The sequence below is a fragment of the Phragmites australis genome, chromosome 4 (genome assembly GCF_958298935.1).
Source record: "Phragmites australis chromosome 4, lpPhrAust1.1, whole genome shotgun sequence".
In the NCBI taxonomy this organism is placed as follows: domain Eukaryota; kingdom Viridiplantae; phylum Streptophyta; class Magnoliopsida; order Poales; family Poaceae; genus Phragmites; species Phragmites australis.
This window is the reverse complement of record NC_084924.1, coordinates 44,508,895-44,531,866: the sequence shown is the minus strand read 5'-3', so window position 1 is coordinate 44,531,866 and position 22,972 is coordinate 44,508,895. Positions and strand designations below refer to the sequence as shown.

Sequence of the window (22,972 nt, the reverse complement as noted above, 5' to 3'; positions counted from 1 at the left end):
AGGACTTGAGTTCTTTTAAATTTTTTGGCGGAGGCATCTTGAGGATCGCCGTTATCTTATTAGGCTCGATTTCAATGCCTCGGTAGCGGACGATGAAGCCTAGGAAAACGCCGGATTGTACGGCGAAGGCACATTTGAGCGGGTTCATCTTGAGTTGGTACTTACGCAGTCGCTCGAATACGACGCGCAAATCTTCTTGATGACGCTCACGCTCTCGGGTCTTGACCACCAAGTCATCGATGTAGCATTCTACGGACTGGTGGATGAGTTCATCAAAGATGACTGTCATAGCGCGCTGGTATGTAGCACCTGCATTTTTCAAACCAAAGGGCATTACTGTATAGTAAAAATTACCCTTCGGGGTCCTGAATGCTGTGTCGATGGCGTCGTGTGGATCCATCTTGATTTGGTTATAGCCGGAGAACCCGTCCATGAAAGAGAGGGCTCCAAAACCTGTAGTAGAATCGATCACTAACTCGGTGATCGGAATAGGGAAGTCGTCTTTCGGGCAAGTGCGATTTAGGTCACGGAAGTCTACGCAAACCTGGACTTGCCCGTTCTTCTTCATTACCGGAACGATATTAGCGAGCCATCGAGGATATTGCACCTCTTTGATGAATCCCGCTTTAATCAACTTATCGACTTCGGCAATAATGTCATCTTGTAATTCCGGGTGGAAACGCCACGGATGCTGTTTAATGGGACGAAATTGCGGATCTATCGCTAGTTTATGGGTAGCAACACACGGGTCAAGACCCGGCATTTCTTTATACGACCATGCGAAACAGTCTCGATATTTCATTAAAAATTGCTTATAATCTTCGTGCTCTTTGGGTGAGAGCGTAGCACTTACAAAAGTGGGGCGAGGATCATCCTCACTCCCGAGATTAATCTCTAGAAGCTCATCTACAGTTTGCTGCCCGCCGTCCTCCAACTGGTAAGGAGCCGGGGCAGCATTGAGGATTTCTCCATGATGAATTGGCATCGCTTCATGTATCTTGGCCAAGAGGTATTGCTCATCTCTCAAGCCATGTCGCGCGTTTGCAGCAGCGCAGAATGATCGAGGCTGATGAGGGACTTCATATGTCTCGATCAAGTCCTCTTCATCGGATGGCATTTCTTCATCATCCTCGTGCCCCCAGTCTTCACCTGCACAAGTAGTATTACACATAACAAATTCGGAATCATCTTCATACTCTTCATCGCTCTCACACGAGGCGAAGGGACGGTAGCCGAGTCCGTACCTAGTACGAGGGAGACGACCCTTTTTCACGAGTCGTTCTGACTGGCTCCACCACTCTTCACACACGTTGGGCGGAGATGGTAATCGCTGATTCCTTCGGAGCTTTATTCCGGACCTCTCGAGTAAGGGGACCATGTTTGGTTCCACCCTCAAAGTCCCGATGATCTCCTCCTTATCCGATTCAGTATCTGGAAAATTCAACACAAGGTTACAGCACTGAGTATGTGGAACCTTATAGAAAAGGGTCGGGCTTGTGTATCCCTGAGGATCAGGAACAACCCAGACTTCTAATGGTGTAGCAACTGAAGTGTAAAGTGATGGAAGCGGAAGAAGAGGGGAGCTCGAGGCCACCTTCTCTATTTTAGCGACTATCTTCTTCACTCTCCCCTCTTTATGCTCGGGGGATGTAGAGGTGGCCGCTTTATTAGTCACCTGAAGTGTTTGCGCAGTGGCTGGAGGGGCATCTGTTGAGCCCTCATGCACTGTTATAAGAGGCTTTTCTATATTAGCATTATACTCGAAAAGTATCGGGGAAGGTGTATTCCCTTCATCTTTAACGAAAGGCATCTCTATCCAGGGCCTTGCTTTTGACCTTGTCAGGGTAGTAGTCATTGATGGCGCTGACGAAGAGGCCTCCAAGTTCCCCATGATTAAGGGCGTCGTGGAGGTGGGCGATGCGGAGTTCCAACTCCAGAACGTGCCTGAATTGTCCTCTTTGATTGCCCCCGGTCCTTGTTGTCGTCGAGACACGGGAGCGTACGATCGAAGCTTTCCTCGGTCCCTACTGCCACGAACGCGAGGGAAAGAGCTTCGTTGTCTTGAGCATGGTGTGATTAGGAACTCCATCTCGGAACTGGAGGATGTTGGGTCGGGTGTGACCATGACATCCACTGCTGGGGTCGAGCGACCCAAACGCTCTTCTCCACCGGTGCTAGGGAAGAAGTACTTAGCATCTGCATGGTGCACTTCTTGCACCGTGTATGGGGACAAATTACCGATGATTCGATGTTGTTCTCCTTTATTATCCACGAACTTGAAGCATTGGTGCAACGTAGAGGGAACAACCTGGTATTTGTGTATCCAAGGTCTACCCAATAGCGCCGAGTATGACGTCACAAACTCGATGACGAAGAACTTCACCTTAAAGCTAAAGGTGGACATTTGTAACCTCACGGTGATGGAGCCCAACGCCTTGCTCCCGTTGCTGTCGTAGCCACATATGACCACGCTGGTTGGCTCGAGATCATCCATCGTATACCCGGCTCGTGTCAAACTGCGAATAGGCAGAAGGTTGACTGCCGAGCCAGGGTCTATGAGCACACGACGAAGATGTGCGCTCCCAATGTTTCCTTCAATGTAGAGTGGTCGATTATGGTTATCGGTTTCAATCATCTTATCTTCCTCGGAGAATGATATCTCATTGGCTTCAGCAAGAGTGCTAAGGAGCCGGTGTTTGGCCATAGCCGTCTCGTATATGTGAGGAGTCTGTAGAGCCTTGATTAAGGCCTCTCGCAAGTCTGGCATTAGCGTCAGTGCATCATAGACGCTTAATAGCGCTGGAATGCGCTTTAAATGAGCAATGACGTTATATTCTATGTCATCTTCTTTAGCCTGCATCTTTGACGATGATGGCTTGGATTCCTGAATGGGGAGCTTTGAGCGTTGTAACCCATCGGTTTTGTCAGCGCGAGGCTGTCGAGGCTTCACTGGCTCAGGAAGTTCTCTACCATTTCTCAGATTCATATTTACTTCTTCAATCTCTCCCTCTTCGGCGGATGTAGCTTCCGCCTCGAGGGCTTTACGTTCCTCGGGAGTAATAGCGACTCCTAAATTTGAGTCGTCATCATCTTCACTTGCGGCGATGGCATTACATTGCGCCATCTCGGAGGACAGAGTAGTATCGAGAACGTGCTCATCTCTTGACGTCGTTGGCTGTCCCCAGGTCCTAGGGAAGAATTGACCTAGTGTAGGCAAAATGGTAATTCTCCGCGGGAAAGCCTCATCTCCCTCCGACTCAGGAATGAATCGGGGAGGCATACGTCGTTGACTTGAATCACGACGTACAATTTGCACCAGCGCTGAAGGAGGATTAACTTGATAGCTTGATTGTCGAGCTCTTGGAGGATGCCTTTGCGGTACCTGCTGCCACCGTTGCTCCTTCACACAATGAGTGACGGGCGTGAGCCGAAGCCTCTCGAACTGCTCTTCTACTTGGGCGAATGGCACCCAATACTCCTCTTCTTCATTTATATGAATAGGTGATGAGCCATTATGTCTTACTGTTACCACATTAGCGGTATGGTAATCTGGGTTCATGGCTTCAGGCTTTAGGGCCAACCTCTTCTCGTTGACCGCTCTTTGCAACCACTCTTTGAAAGCGATGCAATCTTCAATGGCATGCCCTACGTACCGATGGTACGGGCAATACAAAGGATTTTCAATCATGGCGACTTGCTCAGGTCTTGCCGGAGTAGGTAAATTCACAAGCTTTTGCTCGTTCATCTGTTCAAAGAGACTTTTGATGAGGTCTCGTCGGAAGACATATTGCTTATTCAGCATCTCCCGGATATTAGGATGCACAGTTGGTCTTGGCCGTTCATTCTTCGGGCCGAAGACTGTAACGGCACTTGTAGCATTTGCCTCAGCGGATGCCTTCGCCTTGTTGCCATTTCCGGCCGGCTTACTCGAAGACCCGAACCGTCTAGTGTTGTCGGTGGAGCCTGCGTTCTTGTACATCTCCATGATGTGTGGTACCTTCTCGAACTCAAGCTTGGTAGCCGCAACGGCATCTCCAAGTGAACTGAATGTCTTGGGATCTCGTCTTGAAACTCCGACCAACCAGTGTTGTAGCATGCCGTGGATGCACATTTGCACGGCATCTTCTGGATGCATCTCTCTTGCGAGACGAACGTAGTTGTTTCTAAAACGGACGATGTAATCTTCAATCCTCTCATCCCGTCTTTGTTTAATTTGGGACAACTCTAGAATCGAGATGTCCTTTCTCATAGTGATGAAATGTGACTTGAATAGCTCTTTCATAGTAACCCAACTGGGCACCGAACCCGCAGGCAGACGGCTATACCAGTGGAAGGCAGCTCCTGTCAAGGAAGCTGAGAATTGGCGCAGTAGTAGTGATGGGTTATTTGCAGTGTCTCCACACACTGACTCAAAGTAAACAAGATGTTCAGTGGCATCACCGGTCCCGTCAAACAAACGGAACTTCGGCGGATGCCAACCTGCAGGGAATGCGACTCGATCGTGCCACGCTTCATATGGCTTGTCGAGCTCACTCTCTAATGGTCTTGGAGCCTGCTCGGCCGCCAATTGACGCATTCTTCTGTTGACTACGTCTTCTGCGATGCTGTGGTAGTCTCTTAGCGTCACGGCCGGCGCAACATGTGTGGCCAAATTTGTCGGCACGGCCATGACATGTGGAGGAGTGGCGCCCGTTTGATGAGTATGCGTGCCCCCTGCCCCTATCGGAGGAGGATTGCGCAACTGAGACGCAGCTTCGAACTCAGCAAACTGCGGGTCAACTTGAGGGACCCGTAGTACGTTAGATGGTGGTGGCGGTGCACCTCCTGATGTAAAGTGTAGCATCATGGAGCAGAGCTGGTCTACTCTCGCGGACAACTGGCTTACTTGTCTTTCAAGAGCGCTATTATGCTCATTTTGAGTGCCCAGATGTGGTAGAGGTACTTGCTGATGTTGACTGCTTGTACCCCCTAGGGGTACTATAGATGGTATTGCACCTGCGCCTGGGGGTGGTTCTTCGCAAATGCCTTCATTTTCATTGGCCATATTTACAGGCGCAACGTTTAGGCCTTCTGGATCTTTTTCGTCTTCGGACAACGCCGAAGGTGCTAGCCGGGAGTAATGTGGCGACTGAGAGCGTGCTTCAAGCGAGTCTGATGTATGAGCCCCGGGACTGTATTGTCCTTCATCCTCGGATGTGACGGGGCTACTTTCTATTCGATGTCGAGCAGTCATCTTCAAGCGTGTGTCGGGGCCAGGACGCGTAGCCACCGTGTGTAATTGATCTTGATCTCGCGGTAAACGCGAAGAAATACTTCTGTAGGTATCAGGGTGGTCATACGAAAAAGACCCCCCTTCAAATGATTTGCATTTCCCGGACACGGGGAAACAAGGGGCGACTATGGCCTCCTTCTGCAGTCTTGCAGTAGTTTGTGAGGACCTGCCGAAGCAAGCCTTTGGGTTTGGCAAAATTTCCTCCTCGGAGGAGTATGCTAGCTCGTGTGTGATAGGAAGGGGTTCCCAGTCGGAGTCTGATTCTTTGGGGTTCAAGACCCCGATGGTGCTGCACATCATGACGTCTCCGTCATTGGACTTTTTAGAGCTCTCGGACGTAGTATCATAGTTTGTCGAAGCATCCGAGCTTGGTTCTTCAGGCTGTTGGGACCTTTTAGTAGTACATGGCGGTATCGTTTCCTCAGGGACAGTTGCAGGTTTGTCCTCCGTTACTGGCTTTTCATTTTCTTTAGTAGCGATGACTTGAGAGGGTTGAGGTGGCTCAACCCTTTGCTGCTGCACGACAGGCCCTGTTGAAACAGGGATAACGCCATTGTCTTGTGTTTGACGTGGCTTTGGAGCCAGGCGTTCTAAGAGGAAATTGTATCTCGGGTTTTGTTCGAGATTCGGCGTTACCCGAACGCTAACTCTTCCATCCTCCGGGTGGACTTGGCCGTCTGCCCGAACGCGGACTTGTACATGACGTAGAACGAGGTCTTGTAATTCACGGAACCAGGCTTGCCGGTTTCTCTTTCTTCGCTCGCGCCTACGTTGATTCTCGTTGAGAATATACGGGGCTGAGTATCTAGCCGGTGAAGCGAGACGACGTGCCGGTCGTGTAGGAGCCTCGTGCCTCGGGGCTTCGTGACTGGAGGAAGCCACCTCGTAGGGAAGTCTCCGATCGCGCCGAAAGGGCCTTCTTGGATTTGCGTAGTCTTGGTTATGTGACTCTTGATCCCAACGAGTGGGTGGCTGCATTTGACGTGGCCGATATGTTGTTGGCGGAGGGCCTCTTTGTCGAGGAACCTCGGCGCGGCGATCTTGATGTTCATGATGATTTGTAGGACGGGGATTGCCCCCAGTCCGTGGAGTTTCTAACGCAGTTGTACTGCGAAGCTGTCTTTCGAGACCGTTCATTTGGTCTCTAAGTTGCTGTAGTTGTCGTTGTAGCTCATCAGGTCGAGGCGCCGGCACTTCACTTGGAAGCACGGCGAACTGGTTTGTGTCTTTAGACGAAGAAGGGTCAGACGTTACACCGACGTGAAAACAAGGCATCCAGTGCTGGCAACCAGCAAGACTGGGGTTGTAGAGCGTGCGCCTCCTTCCAAGGCATTGAGACAAAAACTCCTCTACTATGGCCTCTCGAGCGGGGAGTCTGGCTCGTGTCGCATGATGAGTCCATGCGCGGGGCATGAGCTCATTTGAAGACGCTTCTTCTTCGATGGTGCAATTTGGAATGAAACGGGAGGCAATCCGCTGTCGGAGCCTCCGAACTTTAATGATCTTACGCCGGCAATTCCGGCGTGCATGTTCTTTCCCATCTAGACGAGCAAGGGTGATGATCCGACGCAAGTTCTCGCAAACCGCGTCTAGTGCCACGACCAACTCAGCTTCGGTTTTCTCAGCGTGGGGTAAATCCTTCAGCATAGCTTTGGCCTCAGCGACAACGTTGTGGCACTCATCCTTGATTTGTGAAAAGGCTCTCTTTTGAGCCCTGTTTGTTATAGGAGCCTGAGCTGGCTCTTTCGTCATTTTGGAGTAGATGGCACCCTCGTGCTGGATGATGACCACCGGTGGGAGTGTTCCGAACTGTAGGATCATGGGAATCGGGTCGCGGGCAGGGACGAATCCACCTACAGCCACAGCGTCTCTCGGTTAGTATTTTCCCGACGATTTTTTGCAAGCAGCACTTGTAGACTCGGGAGACCATCTTGACGACCAGCGCAACGCAGCAAAGATGGGAGGAGAACCATGTCCCACCGGGCGTGCCATTTTGTTTCGCGGATTCGAAACGTCTCGCGTTTGAATTTGTATTTGAAACTGTGTATGTAATATTGCGGGCGTGCCAGTATACAGAGTATACAAAAGACAGGAGAATGTAATAATTGAAAACATGTAACTTTATTCATTCATGTCGAAATCATAAAGTACAGTTTCTCATATACATTTTACTCCATAACGCACACGCTATCTGACTATCTTCACGATCTGGCGATTGCTTTGTCTTGGTTCCCGGGGCTTCGTGAAGCTCTCCGGTTAATTACGCCCGTCTTCGGGCTACCTCCGATTAAGTGCGCTGGCGGTCGTCATACCGAGGTCGTTTCCGAGTCTGCAAGGCTGTAGTCACACGCAACAAAGACCAAGCAAAGTAAGCGTTAGCAATAAAATGCGGTAAAGTACAGGACAACAGTCTGGCATAAGCTTTTTGGACTGTTTATGTATCCCGGATCATCATCGGCCACATAGGCCTCAGAATTGTGTTTTTATGAAGAGGTGGGCTAGGAGCGCGGCACGACGCGTAGCTTCGACCGAAAGCAGCAGCATGGCCACAACCGGGAGCTCTGACGCCGTGCTTGACTCACTAGCTCCTCTTTGGGCCTCGGACTTGTCCTCATCGGCCATTCCGAAGGCAACATGCCGCAAAGGCGAAAGCCATAGCACCGAACATCCTTAAAAAGGATTAGGTCTCTGGCAATAGCATAAATCGGTATTGGGGCAACCAAAAGAATACCTACACTCTGAATTTTCTGCAACACACGATCACTGACAAGCAGTAGCCATGTGAACGCAAGCCTCATGGCACGACAGCTAGACATCAGTGCATAGCATCACCATCGTAGAGAAGGGTAGCACCAGGCCACCACCACTCGGCTAAGAACAGGAGGAGGAAAGGAGAGCCTCAGTTTTAGCATCATCGGTGAACGACAATCATAGACATACGGCGAGCACAAGTGAGGCACCAGCACGAAGGCTGAGCACACAGAGAGTCAACCGGCCGGGCATAAGCAGGACACCACGGCGAGGGGCACGACGGCCAAAACAGAGAGAAGAATCACAGCGGCCGGGCTTTAGGACGAGCACAACGGCGTCCAAATCTAAATCATGATCATAGCGGTACGATGGCAGCACTGTCAGAGGCTCCCCGACTTTGCTTTACTGCCCAAGGGGCAAACAAGGGGTCAGGCTAAGCATGGTGCAGCAATCGGCCAGCGACGGGCGGTAGCACCACGGCACGATGGCCGGGGACAAGCGCAAGCACGACTGCAACGCGGTCCGGCGCATGGCACAAGCACACGGATCCGGCATAAACTGAAGGCTCATCAGGACGGCACGATGGCCAGTCGGCGCACCACAAAGCAAACGGACCAGAGGGAGAGGATTGAGGTTAAGGCTCACCAGAGAGGGAGGGATCGGCCACGGGCCTCCGGCCAATCGGCATGGTTGATGGAGAGCAGGATGAAGGCCGATGATGCCGAACTTGACGATGGCAGCGATGGGCCCGTGCGACGGTGACACGAATCCGGCGACGGCGAGCCCTGGCGATGAGTTCGCACGGTGGTTCGGCGAACACCAACGACGGCAAAACTTTGGCGCAGCAGGGCTTCCGCCGAACTCAAAAAAAATTCCTTCTCCCTCCCGGGCACCCCCTCCCTACCTTTTATAGAGGTGGCCCGGGGTCCCCACAGGAGGAGATAAGAGCATGTAGCCGGCCCAAACTCGCAGAAATCACGGCGGCCGAGCTTCATCCGAAAATTAGATAATATACGTGACCGTATTTACTGAAATATCCAAAATTAGATAATATACGTGACCGTATTTACTGAAATAGACAATATATCATCGTATTTATAATTTTAGCATTCATATTCGGCACTTCATTTACCGAAAATTGATTTTCAATACATCGTACCCCGAAAATACCATATTCGGCATACGGTGCACTGAATATGGAACTGTAGCACCGTATTCGGCACACAATGTATCGAAAATGGGCTACAATGCCATATTCGGCACATCATGTGACATGAACAGTAACATCAGCGCGTTTGAATTTCGCTTTTCCTCTTCTTCAAAACGGTGGTATTCTGTTACTCCAAAAATTTTAAAACGTTTTTTACGTGTTCCATAATCCATGTGCAACCTATTTTAATTGGATTCACCAAAAAATCCTTTGTATATTTTAAACTAAAATTCTCCAAAAATAGCTACTTTTATAACTTGTAACAATTGTTAGTGTCTCAAATAAATTCCAAAAATCTAGAAAAATTCACTAATATTCTTCTTATGTGATAGACTAATTTCTAAAATTATTCTTAGCCTTAAGTTATATGATGAAAAAGTGAATTCATCTGTAATGCTCCATTTATATAAAATATCACGGTGTACCGAATATGACACTAGCCCATTTTCGGTACACCGTATGCTAAATACGGTGCTACAGTGCCAAATATGGCATTTTCTGGGTATGGTGTACCGAAAGTCAATTTTCGGTAAATAAAATGCTGAATACGAATACTAAAATTGTAAATACGACGATATATTACCTATTTCGATAAATACGATTATATATATTGTCTAATTTTGGATTTTTACTGTTTATACCTAGCACGGGGATCCCAAAACTACTGCGCTACAACAGATCCAGCCTCACGATTATTGCCGCTAACAAGTGACGCCACTGATAGCAACGTCGAGTGGTGGTAGGATCAAAGGGCTGCCACCATAGCCGCCGCACTCGAAGTCGAAATGCTCTGCTCTCTTTTCGTAAAAGGAAACGGAGAATTTCACCCAAAAATATGCATTGCAATTTGCAGCACGCAAACAGAACAGTGAACAGTAGCATTGGCTATAGCCTACAGCACAGAAGTGAGCATCATGCTGTCTTTTCCGTTCTGTAGAGATAGAAGATCTCGCTGTCGAAACAGGATGGTGCAATTTCGCTGGTTTTAATCTGTACATGCATGATGGCAATTTTACCTACTGTTCTCTGAGAGATATTTGACAGAGAGTAGCTTGTTTTTTATTGGAACAGTTAGTAATCTTATCTATTAGTGGACTGCTCTACCGTGTCATCATGACTACAAACAGAAAATGGTTGAAGATCTCCAAAAAAGAGAGGAAAAGGTAGAAGCATCTTTAACACGACGAGGTCGAGTTATCTTTAACACGACGAGGTCGAGTTATCGAGCTCAAATAAAATGGTATATGGTCTCAAACAAAATTAGAATGATGGCGTAGTGAAATGAGCAATCTGATTGTGATGAGGTCGAGTAGCATATGCTGTTTGTTTCAGTACACTGGTCCAAGGTAGCGTCTGACCCATCGAGTGAGAGGCCAGCAGCCGAGACTAAGAAAAAAATAAGGCTAAAGCACTGAAACATGCAGACAAGATCATACGGGCCATCACCAAGCATAGATTATGGATTTGCTCGCCGACCAACGCTCGTCCCGAGTCTCCGCAATGTTTGGTTCGTTTTCGGACGGAGAAAAAGGACGGCGTATGGCACTAGAAACAACACTTTCATGAACTATGGAGGCTGGGGCTGCGTGCAGGTGCAGCTACTGCAGGCTGCTAAAGACCAAATTTATATTTTTTTCTTCAAAAAAGGAAAACGAAGACCCATTGATCCATACAAAAATAACATCCCGTCTATCGAAAATGGACTTATCGTGAAGTGTCTTTCGAAGAAGTTTGGCTAGGAGCTCTCTCATTCAACTGGGCTCTTTCCTGACAAGGTCTTAGCTTTTCTGACAAGCACAAATGTTGTGCCTCGCTTCAAAGAGCGCTTAAACTTTTTGCTGTAGTTTTTAAAAGTTCAAGCCAGAGAAAAACAGTTGGTTTAGAACTTCTCGCAAAAACAAAGAAGAGTTTTTACAAGAGCAGTAATTTAACTGATCTAGGTACGCCAACAACAAAATTGGCTTAAATAATAAGCTTGAGCTCAGGAGAAATGACACTTTTAAAGAAAGAGAAACTCTACAAGGAAGATGATAAACTTCGTCAGTCTGTATAATCATCTCGCCTGTTTTAACTTCCTCAACGAATTTTTGGTGGAACAGAACATCTGTACGACTTAATATCAACCATATGGTTTAGAAAAAACTTAATGTAAACCATCTCATTCAATATACTTCAAATGCAAAATCATTCACATCTGAACATTTTTCTCCCTATGACAGGCTCTATATTTGTTTCCGTCTCAGACAGCAAAATGATCAACTAGAAAGTCTGCAGAAACGAGCATTACAGTACATCAAACTTTGAAAAAGTTTAGCTCCAACGGAATCATAGCTTGACCTCGACATCGACACCGGCAGGGAGCTGGAGCTGCATCAACGAATCAATTGTTTGGGCAGTTGGATACATGATATCAATCAGTCGCTGGTGTGTCCGGATCTCAAAATGGAACCTTGAATCTTTGTGAACGTGGGGAGAATTGAGCACACAATATATTCTCCGCTTGGTTGGCAGAGGAACAGGACCCATGGTCTTTGCGTTGGTTGTTTTGGCAGCTTCAATGATCTTCTTGCAGGAGTCCTCCACCAACGGCACCCAGTAAGACCTCAACTTGATTCTGATCTTCTGCTTGGGTGCAAGCTGAGAGCAGATAACATTTACACTAACTGTTGTTAGTCCTAAACATGTATTAGCAACTTCTGCAGGCGAATTTAAGACTAACTTCGTAAAAACATGCAGTTGATTTAGTCATTTAGGGTTAAGAATCATGATAGTATGAGAAAACAAGTTGCCAATACGAAAAGGGAAAGCTTAAACACCTTCAATTTTCTGTATGGCAGGTCGACATATGCATATACTTTTCCATAAAAAGGCATACAATTAAAAGTTCTAAAATATGGACACCTTGACTTTATCAAGTTAATTAAACAAAAAAATCAACAAGGACATGTCCTGTGTATTCTAAATTTCTAATAAAAGGGGCAAGTATAGTAACTGAAAATATAAATGGCAAATAAGGCAGTTCTCCACTAGAATCACTCCACTATATTGGCAGAAAAAGAATATTGGGACAAAACAAATGTCATGACTACATTTGTTTCCAACTTCTCTTTATTCAGATTTAAGAAATTTCAGTACAATGTCAGCTAATTCAGGCCGATGTGATGTATAGCTATGATCAGCTCCTTCTATGATATGCAATTCATGGTTGCTTATATATTTATTAAACTCTAGAGCATACTCCGATGGTACAACACTATCATTAGCACCATGTACTGTCAACACCCTGCAGTTAGGGTCAATAGACGTGCAATAGGGTGTTGACAGCACTCTGCATATCTGTCTTAAGACAATCCATCAGACTCTCCTTGGTCACACGGTAGCTGAAACATCCTGTTTTGTCTTCCACATCAATGAAACCATGCTGGTTAATCCTTTCCATATAATCACTTCCAAAGCGATCTCCAATTCCATGTTCCAGATTAAATCTACCAGACATGTTAATAACATTAGGTATCTCTCGATACATGGATGCATAGATGATAACCACATTTCCTCCCTTACTGTGGCCAGCAATAGCATGGGTGTCATGTTTGTGTTTCTTGAAATGTAGGATCACATCAAGTTGTCCACCTCTCTGTAGTAGTTGCCATATTGAAATGTTCCTTCACTTTCTCCATTGCCAGAAAAATCAAAACGAAATATGCTAATCTTTTCTGACGTCAATGCATCAGTGAGACTCAATATGGTTCTACTTTCCTTTGATGATCTAAATCCCATGGCACAACACTACAATATCCTTAGATCCAGCTTCGTGCACAACACCAACAAGTTTCTCTCCATAATCTATTAACCCACAGATCCCATTAAAACCATCCTTAGACCAAAGATACAGCAGGAGATCAGAGCATTTCTATTTTTCACCATTCACAAATTAATATGGGGATTTCTAGTGCATAGACAAAGGAGGTGCCCTGGATCCCATGTATGATTTATTGATTATATCAATATAGATAAATGCAGCGTGCACCAAGAATGAAAGAATAACTACAGAACAGAAGCAACATAATGCCCCCCCCCCCCCCCCCAAAAAAAATTGTGGAACTCAACAGTCAAAAGACATGGATAAACCTACAAGAATGAGGGGATAGGATGTTGAACCAAACATAGCGGAGAGCTGAAGGGCCAAAACAAAATTTTAGTTACTCTATAGTCTATTCAAATCAAAAAATCAAATGGTCAACCTCCACGCTAAGATAAACATGGTACCATTTTGAAAAAAGAGCTCTCAAATAAGAAGGCATTGTTTTTGTCCTCGCTCTGGTTCTCTACTCATTTAGAACATAAGCCATTTGATATCTTCTTTTCATAAATAAACACTCGGGTCAACTTTTTTTTCCTGTAGTATCAAGAGTACTTCCAAGGAGGAACATAACAGGAATGGACAGAAAACAATGAAACTTTCATCCAGGAAGCTTTCTAGAAACAAGTTGAATCTGAAAAACCACACAAAAAGATAGAGAATCAAACAATGTACATCATTTTGTCAGATGCGACTTGAATATAATAACTCCAGTTGAACAGGACAGGTTTTGAAGGATAGAATGCACGACATTTCAAGTATAATCCCTTAGATAATGTGCTAGTAACTAGGCAACTCTCAAGCATGAGGTTGAACTATCTATAAGTTGACACCGCCACTTACCAAAATTAATCTCTGAAACTCAAATCATGCTCATTACGGCGATACTTTACTATAAGACAAACAGCTTAACATGTGCGCAACTGCGATACTGCCCATTATTTGTTTGAGTTTGGGCATCAAGTCATAGAGAATTTATGCACTCCACTAACGTCACCATGTCAAGTAGCATGGTGACAACATTGGCCGGACTAATTTTAGCTCAACTTACTAACATACTTAAGTCGTCCTTTTCATTTATTACGGTTATACAAACAAAGTATGCAGTATGCAGCAACTGACATTCTGCAATACGATCCCACCAAAATGTTCGACAACATAATCTGGGAAACTTTTAGCTAATAGATAAGGTACCTGATCGCCATCATCCCCAATCGACGATGGAATCGGAATTCCAGTTCCCTCCCCTTCCTGAAAGCACGAGAGTAACAATTTCAGTCACGGAATAAACAAGCTCCAAAGGATACGAACTGGCCCAAAGCCGCCATGTATGGCACGTCCCATGCGGGAATTCCTAGAACCGCACATATCTACTCCACCAGCTAACACCCAACAATTTGAGCAGGTTCGGGACGGAAAATACTTAAATGCTCATGCTAACACATCAGCATAGTCACGTACCGGAGGCGCGTCAGGGATGCCGTCGTCGGAGAGGGTCTCGGCGGGCGGAGCTGCGGCGGCGCGGGAGCGGAGGGAGGACGTGCGGAGGGGGGAGGGGAAGGAAAGGGTGGCGGGGGTAGGGTTTGCGCCGCCGCGGTGGAGGAAGAGAAGCGAGAGCGAGGAGGAGGTGGAGGTGGAGACGGCCATGGCGAGGAGAGGGAGGGGGAGAGGATGAGGAGCCCTGGAAGCGCGTTGGGTTCTGGAAGGCCTCTGCTTCGCTATCGTAGTATATTATCCGGTTTGGGGCAGATTTTGCGTTTGAGACCCTCCAGCTTGGTAAGTTTACATAACACTCCAGCTGGAGTGCAAGGCGAGACCTGTCTGATCTTTTGCCGGTTTCTGGCAAACTTTATACGAATGTAATACCCGGTTACAATACATTTACAAAGAGCTCGTGAAATCGATAGCATTTACCAGAACTAGGTAGAATAACTTCAGCTAAAATCATGAAAATCACCGTGTTGATCGGGCATAAACTTCATCGTTTGAATCAGCAAACAGTTGCTTGTATAGACTGTCCATACCAGTGCTCAAATGAAAAGGAAAAACATTTCATTGCACGAAACATGGTGAGAACCAAGTCAGCTCAGGCGATAAATAATTTGGAAGCATCAGTAAAAAATTCAGCGTAGAAGCTACAGAGTCTGGAGTGACATTTCACAGCCTTGGTATGATGCAACAGAAATATAGAATGACAGGGGCTGTCGAATTTAACTCTACTACAGACAAACGTCTATATTTACAATGCACCGTAATTTTCATTGTTTTTCGATTAAGGGGATAAACAGCTGCAACTATTCATTTCCCTTCCTTATCCGAGCCATCACCACCATCCCCAGCACTCCTTTTCCCAATCCCCTTCAGTGCAGCCACAAGGTCCAGTCCCAGCTGCTGCTCATGAAGCCTAGAATATGATGAACCAGTTGCAGGTGCCGCCTGCTTAAGCTGCCATGGTGTAGGCTGCCTATTGGGAGGAGATGGGAGCACCTTTGATTCACTTAACAATCGATCACCGACAGTTGGCTTCAGTGTTATATCTGCTCTATCAGAATCCACTGCGCAAGTTGCCTCGTTAAGGTTGAACCCGTGAACACTAGCTTCCATCTTATCACGATCACATTTTGAAGATGTTGAGAATGCGGCATTCAGTGGCCAGAATGCCTTGTTCGAGTCATGATGTTCAAGTTTTGCAGGTGGTCGACCGAGTGCACTAATTTTCTTGTCTTCCTCTTCTTTTACGATGACCATGTGATCAGGCTCTGCAGCCTCAGGGCCTTTTTGCTTAATACTATCCAATATCTTATCCTGATACAGATCCTTGCCACTTGACGAGCGCCCCGAGTAAATGGTGGTCATTGGGAAAGCTTTCTCTGGTGGTGTGGCCGGTGTATAGCCAGGTGGGAGTAAATCATCCCAATTCTCCAATAGCTCTTTATACACTTTGCGTAGAGTGACCTCTGTAAGGCCTGTTACCTTACAGATCTCTGCCTGAGTTTTGCGCTTGTCTTCAAGCTGACATGCAAGATAGATAGCAGCAGCAGATATACTTATGGGATTCCGCCGCGTGCAGAAGCATTTATTAACAACTACCTCGCCAATATGGGCTGCAAGTTCCTGAGAAGTTGACATGTGATATGTTAGAAGCAAATATAGTTATTTGGTATAATGTTTCAGTTTAAGTTTTCGGCTCAACTGATACCTGAGCAGATTTATTCAGCTGGAGCAGGCTGCAAAACCGAGGCATATGAACAGCTATTGAGTTACTGTTAAGGGGTTGGCTCAGTTTCAGAGATTCGCCAAGTATTTTGATGTATTTTCCGATCTCTTTCTGAGGAAGATTGCTAGCAGTAGAGATTTCCTGGCCATTTAGTAAACAGAAAGTGAATCGTAGTTCAGTACTAATCGATAAAGTGCAACACAGAAATGCAGATTGCATATAACACAGCTGGCTCAACATTGGTTCAGTCATTTGCCTAGCCTAAATGTTTAATGTGGAGGTTGAATCCATTCCAGGTATTCTCAACATGGCTAAAGTTATCCTAATCTATAACAGCTACAGCACAAGGTTGCACACAGCGAGGTAACTAAGGACAACTAAGTATAAGACTCGATGGAAAAAAGCAAATGTGCTCTTTTTCTCTTTCATCAATGTTAATGATCAAGCAACATATAGAATTCTTGTAACTCCCATAGGTTCAAATCAACAAGATTAGATGCTTTGCTACAAAAAAAAATTGTGAATGTGTTTTTGTGAGGGCTAAAAAAGGTAGATTGATATGGTGACTTAGGTCCACTATTTCAATGGAAAGCAGCATGTTCCAGGAAAATGAAAGCACAAGCTGATTTGAATTGACAAATGCAATACCTAATTCCCAGGCAATCAAATCTTGCAACCACGTAAATTTCCCGTTTCAGAAACTAAACTACAATTGCCTAACTAAGTAGTCCTAGATCCTAATTTCTTGGAGAAACGCATGCTTATACCGCTATGCCTATCCATCTCTGCACTCGAGCATTAGAATAAACACATGGTGTGCGTGTCACAAACCTGCAGCGTCCTGGGCTCCTGCGCCTCGCGGATGGCCTGCACGAGCGCGGCGGTCGCGAGCGCCTCGACACTCCGGTTCCTGAGGCACGTCGCGGACGAGCAGTCCTTGAAGAGATCGAAGGCGTGGTCGACTATGTCCCGGTCCAGCTTGAGTATGGACGCGACGTCGACGATCTGGAGGTAAGCGCGGAGGCTGTCGACGGAGACCATGGGCCCGGCGGGGTCCAGGGCGCAGTATGCGGAAGAGTCATTGACAAGCGCGCGCTCGAGCTCGGCAAGGAGACCGGAGAAGGCGGAGGAGGAGCGGGCGACGACGGGGTGGCGCTCGAGGGAGAAGGCCGAGAAGGCGGAGACGAAACCCGCGGGGAGGAAGGGGTCTTCGTCGTCGTGGACGTCGGGGGACGGGGAGGGCTCGACGGCGGCGAGGTCGGGGGTGACGAGGGGGAGCGGGTGGAGGGAGGGGAGGAGGGGGAAGACGGGGTGCGAGTGGAGATGTCGCTCGAGGACGATGCGGGCGCAGGAGGAGCACTCGGAGACGGCGCGCGCGTGCGGCAGCTGCGTCGTTGTGCCGCGCGCCGGGCCCGACGCGCGGCAGTAGGGGCACTGCGCCGCCTGCGACTGCGACGACGACATGACGATGGAAATGGAGGCTGAGGCGCCGCGCGTGCGGACTGCGGAGAGGCCTCGCCTGGGTTTTCGGTTTGGTGGGCTTTAGGTGAAGGAAAATTGATTATACATCCCCAGTTGGTCGAATTTTTTATACTAAGTTCGAAATTTATTATTATTTAATCATATATTTTACATAAACTAGTTTATAATAAAAATTTATATTAAATAAGAGAGGTAAAGATTAATATTTATTATAAATTAGTTTATATAAAATATATGATCAAAATATGATCAACTTCGGATATATTATCCGAAGATCAATCAACTTTAGGACATACGATGACCCTTCTCCCACCGGTCAAGTTCCGACTATGTCCTAACTTTTTATCAAATTTTTCTATGCGTCAATCGACCGCAAATAGTCATACGACAGTCGTTGGGACTTAGCTTTAGAGGCAGGGCCGGTCCAGAGGGGGTCGAGCGGTGCGGTCGCCCCGGGCCTCCAAAATTCAAAAGCCCCATATGTATATGTATACTGTGTATATCAGTTCAAAAGTAAACTGAAAAGAAATTAAATCTGGACGATTTATATTTAATAATGGGACCCTATTTTTAACCTCGCCATGGGTTACCGAAATGTCAAGACCGGACTTGTTTGGAGGGTTACCATTCGGGTGGTATCCCTCATGTATAGAGAGATGGCCATGATAAAAATGTAGTGAGACGCCGGTTGTGAGGAGACAAAGCAATAGCCCAACAGTACCGGGTTAATGAAATGGCTGATCCTATGAGGAAAGGAGGGCGGGGCGGGACAAACGACAGGAGGAAGAAGTTGGATCCTGATCTTATGACTCAGATGCGTGGAGTATAAATTGTTGTATTTTCAATCGACTGAGGTACAGCATCTCCTATATTCGTCCTCTGTTTGTTTTGCTATGCCGATCCAGCTGGTATTTTGATCTTTTACCCTTTTTTATTTTACATACAGTAAAAGAGAAATCAACTATGCGTAACACACCGTATTCCTGCCCTGCTGTTGCATTGTTATGCTAGAGGTAAATAAGTGCCGTGCACCACAAACAGCAGACAAAACTTTGGCAATTATAGGACAACAACAGAAGATCAATCAAAGTGAGTATAGCAAGACTACAAGAGCATTGAGATTAGATGAAAGTGAGCGATTACGATTACGATCAGGTACAGAACAGTAGAAATCGGAGAGGTCAAAATAGGCACTTCCTAAAGGTTCTCACTACAACAAATTGTGTCGGCAGTTGCAGCATAACAAGAGAAGAGTTGGTGATTCAGGCACAAACCATACTGATCCCAATTCGAAATCGCTTGTGTGCTCGAGGGCAGCTTCATTAATCATCATAATGGACGGAACTTGTACAATGAGATATAATCCCGTATGTTCTATCAAGACACTTCTGATCTTGTTAAAAGGAAATACATGATTAACTGGTCATCTTTATAAAAGTATCAGCTCTCATTTACCTGACATGAACAAAAGTTTAGAGTCAACCAAAATGAGTCAAATTTGTTTCTACTCAAGCATCAAATCGTGCTACCATATTCAGGGACACTGGTGCATATCAGTTCTTTTTTACACATCAACGCATTAGATCTCACAAGACGGTGACGTGTAGGAACCATTGAGAAGTGAGAGCATACTACTTTTGCCAGCACATTTTAAAAAGCAGAACAGACATAACAATTTACATGTGCAACCGTAGTGTAACCTATCTGCAAAAATGATAACAAAGGACATTCAAGGCAAGGATAGCTTGACTCCTTTTGAAAGCGTTTATGACATAGAGCCAGGATAAATATCACTGGCTAAAATGTTGGCGTCAAATCATAGATAATGGTAATAAGGTTGGTTTCGCTGTAGTAGAATGCAAAGTTGAAAAACCAAGCTTACCATAGTTCTGATATTTCTTTGAGAAGTTATAGAAGGCTTTCACAATGGCACCATATTTCATTGAATTCAGTGGTCCCATATGCCTGGAACAGGAAATATTAGAGATTTTTTTATTGTGGAAATAGAAGATGGATTTATCATGATGATGATAAAGATATAACAATTTCTCAATTAGGAAAATTAATATGTTGATGAAAAACTTAAAGTTGAGAAGCTCGCTGAGAGACGTTTTTCTGAGAAGCTATGTGCTGAGAAACTAAAAATTTGTTGTAAAAATCAACAAACTATTTTCAAAAGCAACTTTTCAGACAAGTCAAAAACACAGTTTTTCAGAAAAACCCAAAAGCAGAAGCACAAACAAACATGCTCTTAGTTCTCTTCTAGAGTTATGATGATATAATTAAAAACCACTAACAATTGATAAATAAGTGTATAGAAAAGAGCATGCATGAAAAGGAGAAACTTTTTCAAGCATACCTACAGTTTTCAGTGCACTGGCCATGTCATCTTCGCCAAATACTGGCTTCCTTTTGCCATTTCCATGAGTATCGCCATTGAAGTAAGTTGAGCAAAGTAAACTGGCTGCTTTAGCAATACCCTCCTTGCCATCAGAACCAGAAAGACAATCAGTCACCATCTCTCTGTGGCTACAGTTTAAATATTTGATGTTTGCACCAATACCCTACACGTTGCCATGAACCATGATACATATTTATTATAAACAACAATGAACAAGCTAACCAGCAGATAATATACATAAAGTAAGACTCTATGACAAAATGGAGCAATAGAAAGCTCAATAGTGTAACTTACCAAATACTCTCCTGAATTCCCATCTCTTGGACCATTCATAGCAGGTTCCAATGATTTCTTCAGGACTCCTATGGTGCAACATAGAATAGTAAGGTAATCATATGTGTGCTACTGCTAGATAGCATCAGTGCATCTATAGACTAAAAACATCAGAAGATGATGCGTAAAGGGCAACAGGGCAGTTAGTTTGTTTTGTTCTGCCACTGCCCCAAGTATTATCACAGCCCTGTATTGTTACTTAAAGTCACTTGATTTCTAATAAACCATGTCCATTTACGCAAAAGGAACGATGATATAGGTAGATAAGTAGTTTACGACGAACTTCAGACTGAAAACAACCACATCCTAGAAATTCAAATGATGAACACGTTGCCTTACCCTCAATGTCGTAGAGACATATACATACTTCACACCAATAGATGAGAGCCAGCATAATAGTTGCTTGATCTTTGCAGTACTTTTAGCTTCTTTGCTATCTACCACAATAGCCAAGTACTTCAGTCTACCCAGGTGGAGATTTTGATACCTCCGCAACAGCCAATATGAAATAAGATAGCAATCTAGATTATAAATCAGATGAGACCGTAAATTTAAAAAGCTGATTGCCAAGTGGATGTTGCCCCACAGCAACCCCAAAATGAGCTTGGCAATAATTGATGGTCTGGGCATCTGCACATACAGGGAGAAAATACAACTTGTCATGCTCTCCCACAGAATGCATTATCAAGGATCATAGAATATATCCAAAACCTTGTTCACAGAGCGCATTCACTCACAAGATTTAGATCTCTCCTAAATCAGTCACTATAAATAAGAGATAAAAGTGTAGGAATAGCTGCAAAGGAGCTCAATTCATCACCATACATACATGTGGAGGAGGCTGGTTCATGAAGATGGGGAGGACCTCACTGGCGACAAATGCATCACTGCACAAGAACCACAGGATTATTATTTCTCAATACAAGGAAAAAATGAATCATACACCCAATCAGCTATGTGAATCATTCACCCTTTCTCCTTGTTTTCTCAACAAGGGATTACAGTAACATTGATACAAAAAGAGAAGCTAACAAATGGCACAGGGGAACGAAAGAGAAAGGAATACACTGATACAAGGAAAAAGAAAGTGAAGATACAAGCACAGGCAAGCAAACGAATCTAACGTGGCTTGGGGATCCATGGCAGTCGCAGCTGAGCTGAGCGAGATGAGCAGGAAAGTAGGAAACAGCGGAAGCACCAAAAGGAGTATGCAATCAAATTGGAGAAACGATTTTGTGGCTGTAACCACAGAAAGCTCATGAGTTGTTGTGTCATATCACATCATGTGTACTGATTGCCCTGTTGAGTGTTGACCTCCCTTGTTTGTTTGCTAAAGACTAGACGCTTCACAGAATTCCCTTCTCCCTTTGTTTTCGGAGGTTCTCTAATTATTATTTTTCTTCCTTTCTAAAATGCTTTAGCCATTGAGCGGTATCCACATATGCGCAAGCACTAGCGAAACTCTTGTTTGTTTGCTTTAGCCATTGAGCAGCAAACGGAAGCTTTTTCACGGAGAGGGAAGGCGAAGGGTGAGCGAGACCTGCCAACGGGCGAGGCGAGCGACGCCCGGTGCTGCGCGCTTCCCCCGGGCTCGGGGGAATCACGGCCACGTCGGCATCGGGCGCGGAGGCGGAAGGAGTCACGGCTTACGACTAGGGGAGTCGCGAGCGATCTGGACTCCCGAAGTCGAAAGCTGGAGCTGAGACCACCAGATTTTGACGGAGATTACACCAAGTCTCCCACCTTTAATTTTATTTAGAGAGAGGACACCAAGTCACCAACCTGTGGGCCAGAACTGCTGATGATTGGTTTGGTCTCTGGAATGCAGCTGGTTTGGGCCTGAAGGCCCAACTGGCGGCCTATGGGCCTAATTCTCAAACACAAGCAAATCCCGCATGACATTGGTTTGGGCCGTTTTGGGCTGGCCCATGCCTAAAACGGGCCAACCAGCTACCTATCGGTAGATTTTTTTTATTTCTATATTTCGAAAATAAAAAATCAAAACATTGCAAAAATAGGCTACTAATGAAGTTTGTATTTTTGGTTTCTCATTGTAAAAGTAATTATTTGATTTGAATTTCTTTTAGAGCTAGATTATGGTATCCTCTGTACCACCAATTTTTTTTAGAATTTTTCTTTACTATTTCGACAGTGTTTTGAACAGGGCAATGGAACGATTTTTTATTTTATTTTTTAACCTGTCACCCGTTGGAAATGTCTACTGGTTTATTTTTCAAACCTATTGTCCGTTGGATAAGCGACAGGTGCATGTCGTCCTTCCATCGAGCGACATTAGCCTATTTTTACAATTTTTTCAAAAGGATACCTATTTTTGTAATTTTTATTTTTAAAACATAAAAAACAAAAAACTCCCTATCGGTAAAACAAAAAAAATTTCATATTATATATTTTTAAAATAAATTTGCAAATATATACGCTTATTTTGA

General features: G+C 45.4%; 3 protein-coding genes and 1 pseudogene across 3 annotated transcripts; all 4 read right to left on the bottom strand.

The window, feature by feature from the left end:
* Positions 1-1,012: 1,012 nt before the first annotated feature.
* LOC133914453 (uncharacterized) lies at positions 1,013-2,348 on the bottom strand. Its single transcript, XM_062357556.1, has 2 exons — positions 1,245-2,348; positions 1,013-1,149 (listed from the first exon to the last, which is right to left on the bottom strand). The coding sequence occupies exons 1-2, from the start codon at positions 2,123-2,125 to the stop codon at positions 1,146-1,148; spliced, it is 885 nt and encodes a 294-aa protein (XP_062213540.1). The 5' UTR covers positions 2,126-2,348; the 3' UTR covers positions 1,013-1,145.
* A 9,028-nt stretch (positions 2,349-11,376) lies between these two features.
* Positions 11,377-14,806, bottom strand: LOC133916729 (small ribosomal subunit protein uS10c-like). Its single transcript, XM_062360536.1, has 3 exons — positions 14,554-14,806; positions 14,287-14,343; positions 11,377-11,870 (listed from the first exon to the last, which is right to left on the bottom strand). The coding sequence occupies exons 1-3, from the start codon at positions 14,737-14,739 to the stop codon at positions 11,559-11,561; spliced, it is 555 nt and encodes a 184-aa protein (XP_062216520.1). The 5' UTR covers positions 14,740-14,806; the 3' UTR covers positions 11,377-11,558.
* A 316-nt stretch (positions 14,807-15,122) lies between these two features.
* Positions 15,123-18,059, bottom strand: LOC133916728 (plant-specific TFIIB-related protein 1-like). The gene is made up of 3 exons (XM_062360535.1): positions 17,141-18,059; positions 16,292-16,450; positions 15,123-16,206 (listed from the first exon to the last, which is right to left on the bottom strand). Exons 1-3 carry the CDS (start codon positions 17,771-17,773, stop codon positions 15,391-15,393), a joined length of 1,608 nt encoding a protein of 535 aa, XP_062216519.1. The 5' UTR covers positions 17,774-18,059; the 3' UTR covers positions 15,123-15,390.
* Positions 18,060-18,842: 783 nt separating this feature from the next.
* On the bottom strand, positions 18,843-22,243 carry LOC133916727 (uncharacterized; annotated as a pseudogene).
* Positions 22,244-22,972: the final 729 nt, after the last annotated feature.

Bases quoted from the DNA above. Each gene is read 5' to 3' on its own strand.
- LOC133914453 (XM_062357556.1), bottom strand. From the start codon at position 2,125: ATGGTCACACCCGACCCAACATCCTCCAGTTCCGAGATGGAGTTCCTA.
- LOC133916728 (XM_062360535.1), bottom strand. From the start codon at position 17,773: ATGTCGTCGTCGCAGTCGCAGGCGGCGCAGTGCCCCTACTGCCGCGCG. The intron at 16,451-17,140 runs GTTTGTGACACG...CTAAATGGCCAG, and splicing joins AGGAGCCCAGGACGCTGCAG to GAAATCTCTACTGCTAGCAA. The intron at 16,207-16,291 runs GTATCAGTTGAG...TCAACTTCTCAG, and splicing joins AGCTGAATAAATCTGCTCAG to GAACTTGCAGCCCATATTGG.
- LOC133916729 (XM_062360536.1), bottom strand. From the start codon at position 14,739: ATGGCCGTCTCCACCTCCACCTCCTCCTCGCTCTCGCTTCTCTTCCTC. The intron at 14,344-14,553 runs GTACGTGACTAT...TCGTGCTTTCAG, and splicing joins GCATCCCTGACGCGCCTCCG to GAAGGGGAGGGAACTGGAAT. The intron at 11,871-14,286 runs GTACCTTATCTA...ATCTGCTCTCAG, and splicing joins TTGGGGATGATGGCGATCAG to CTTGCACCCAAGCAGAAGAT.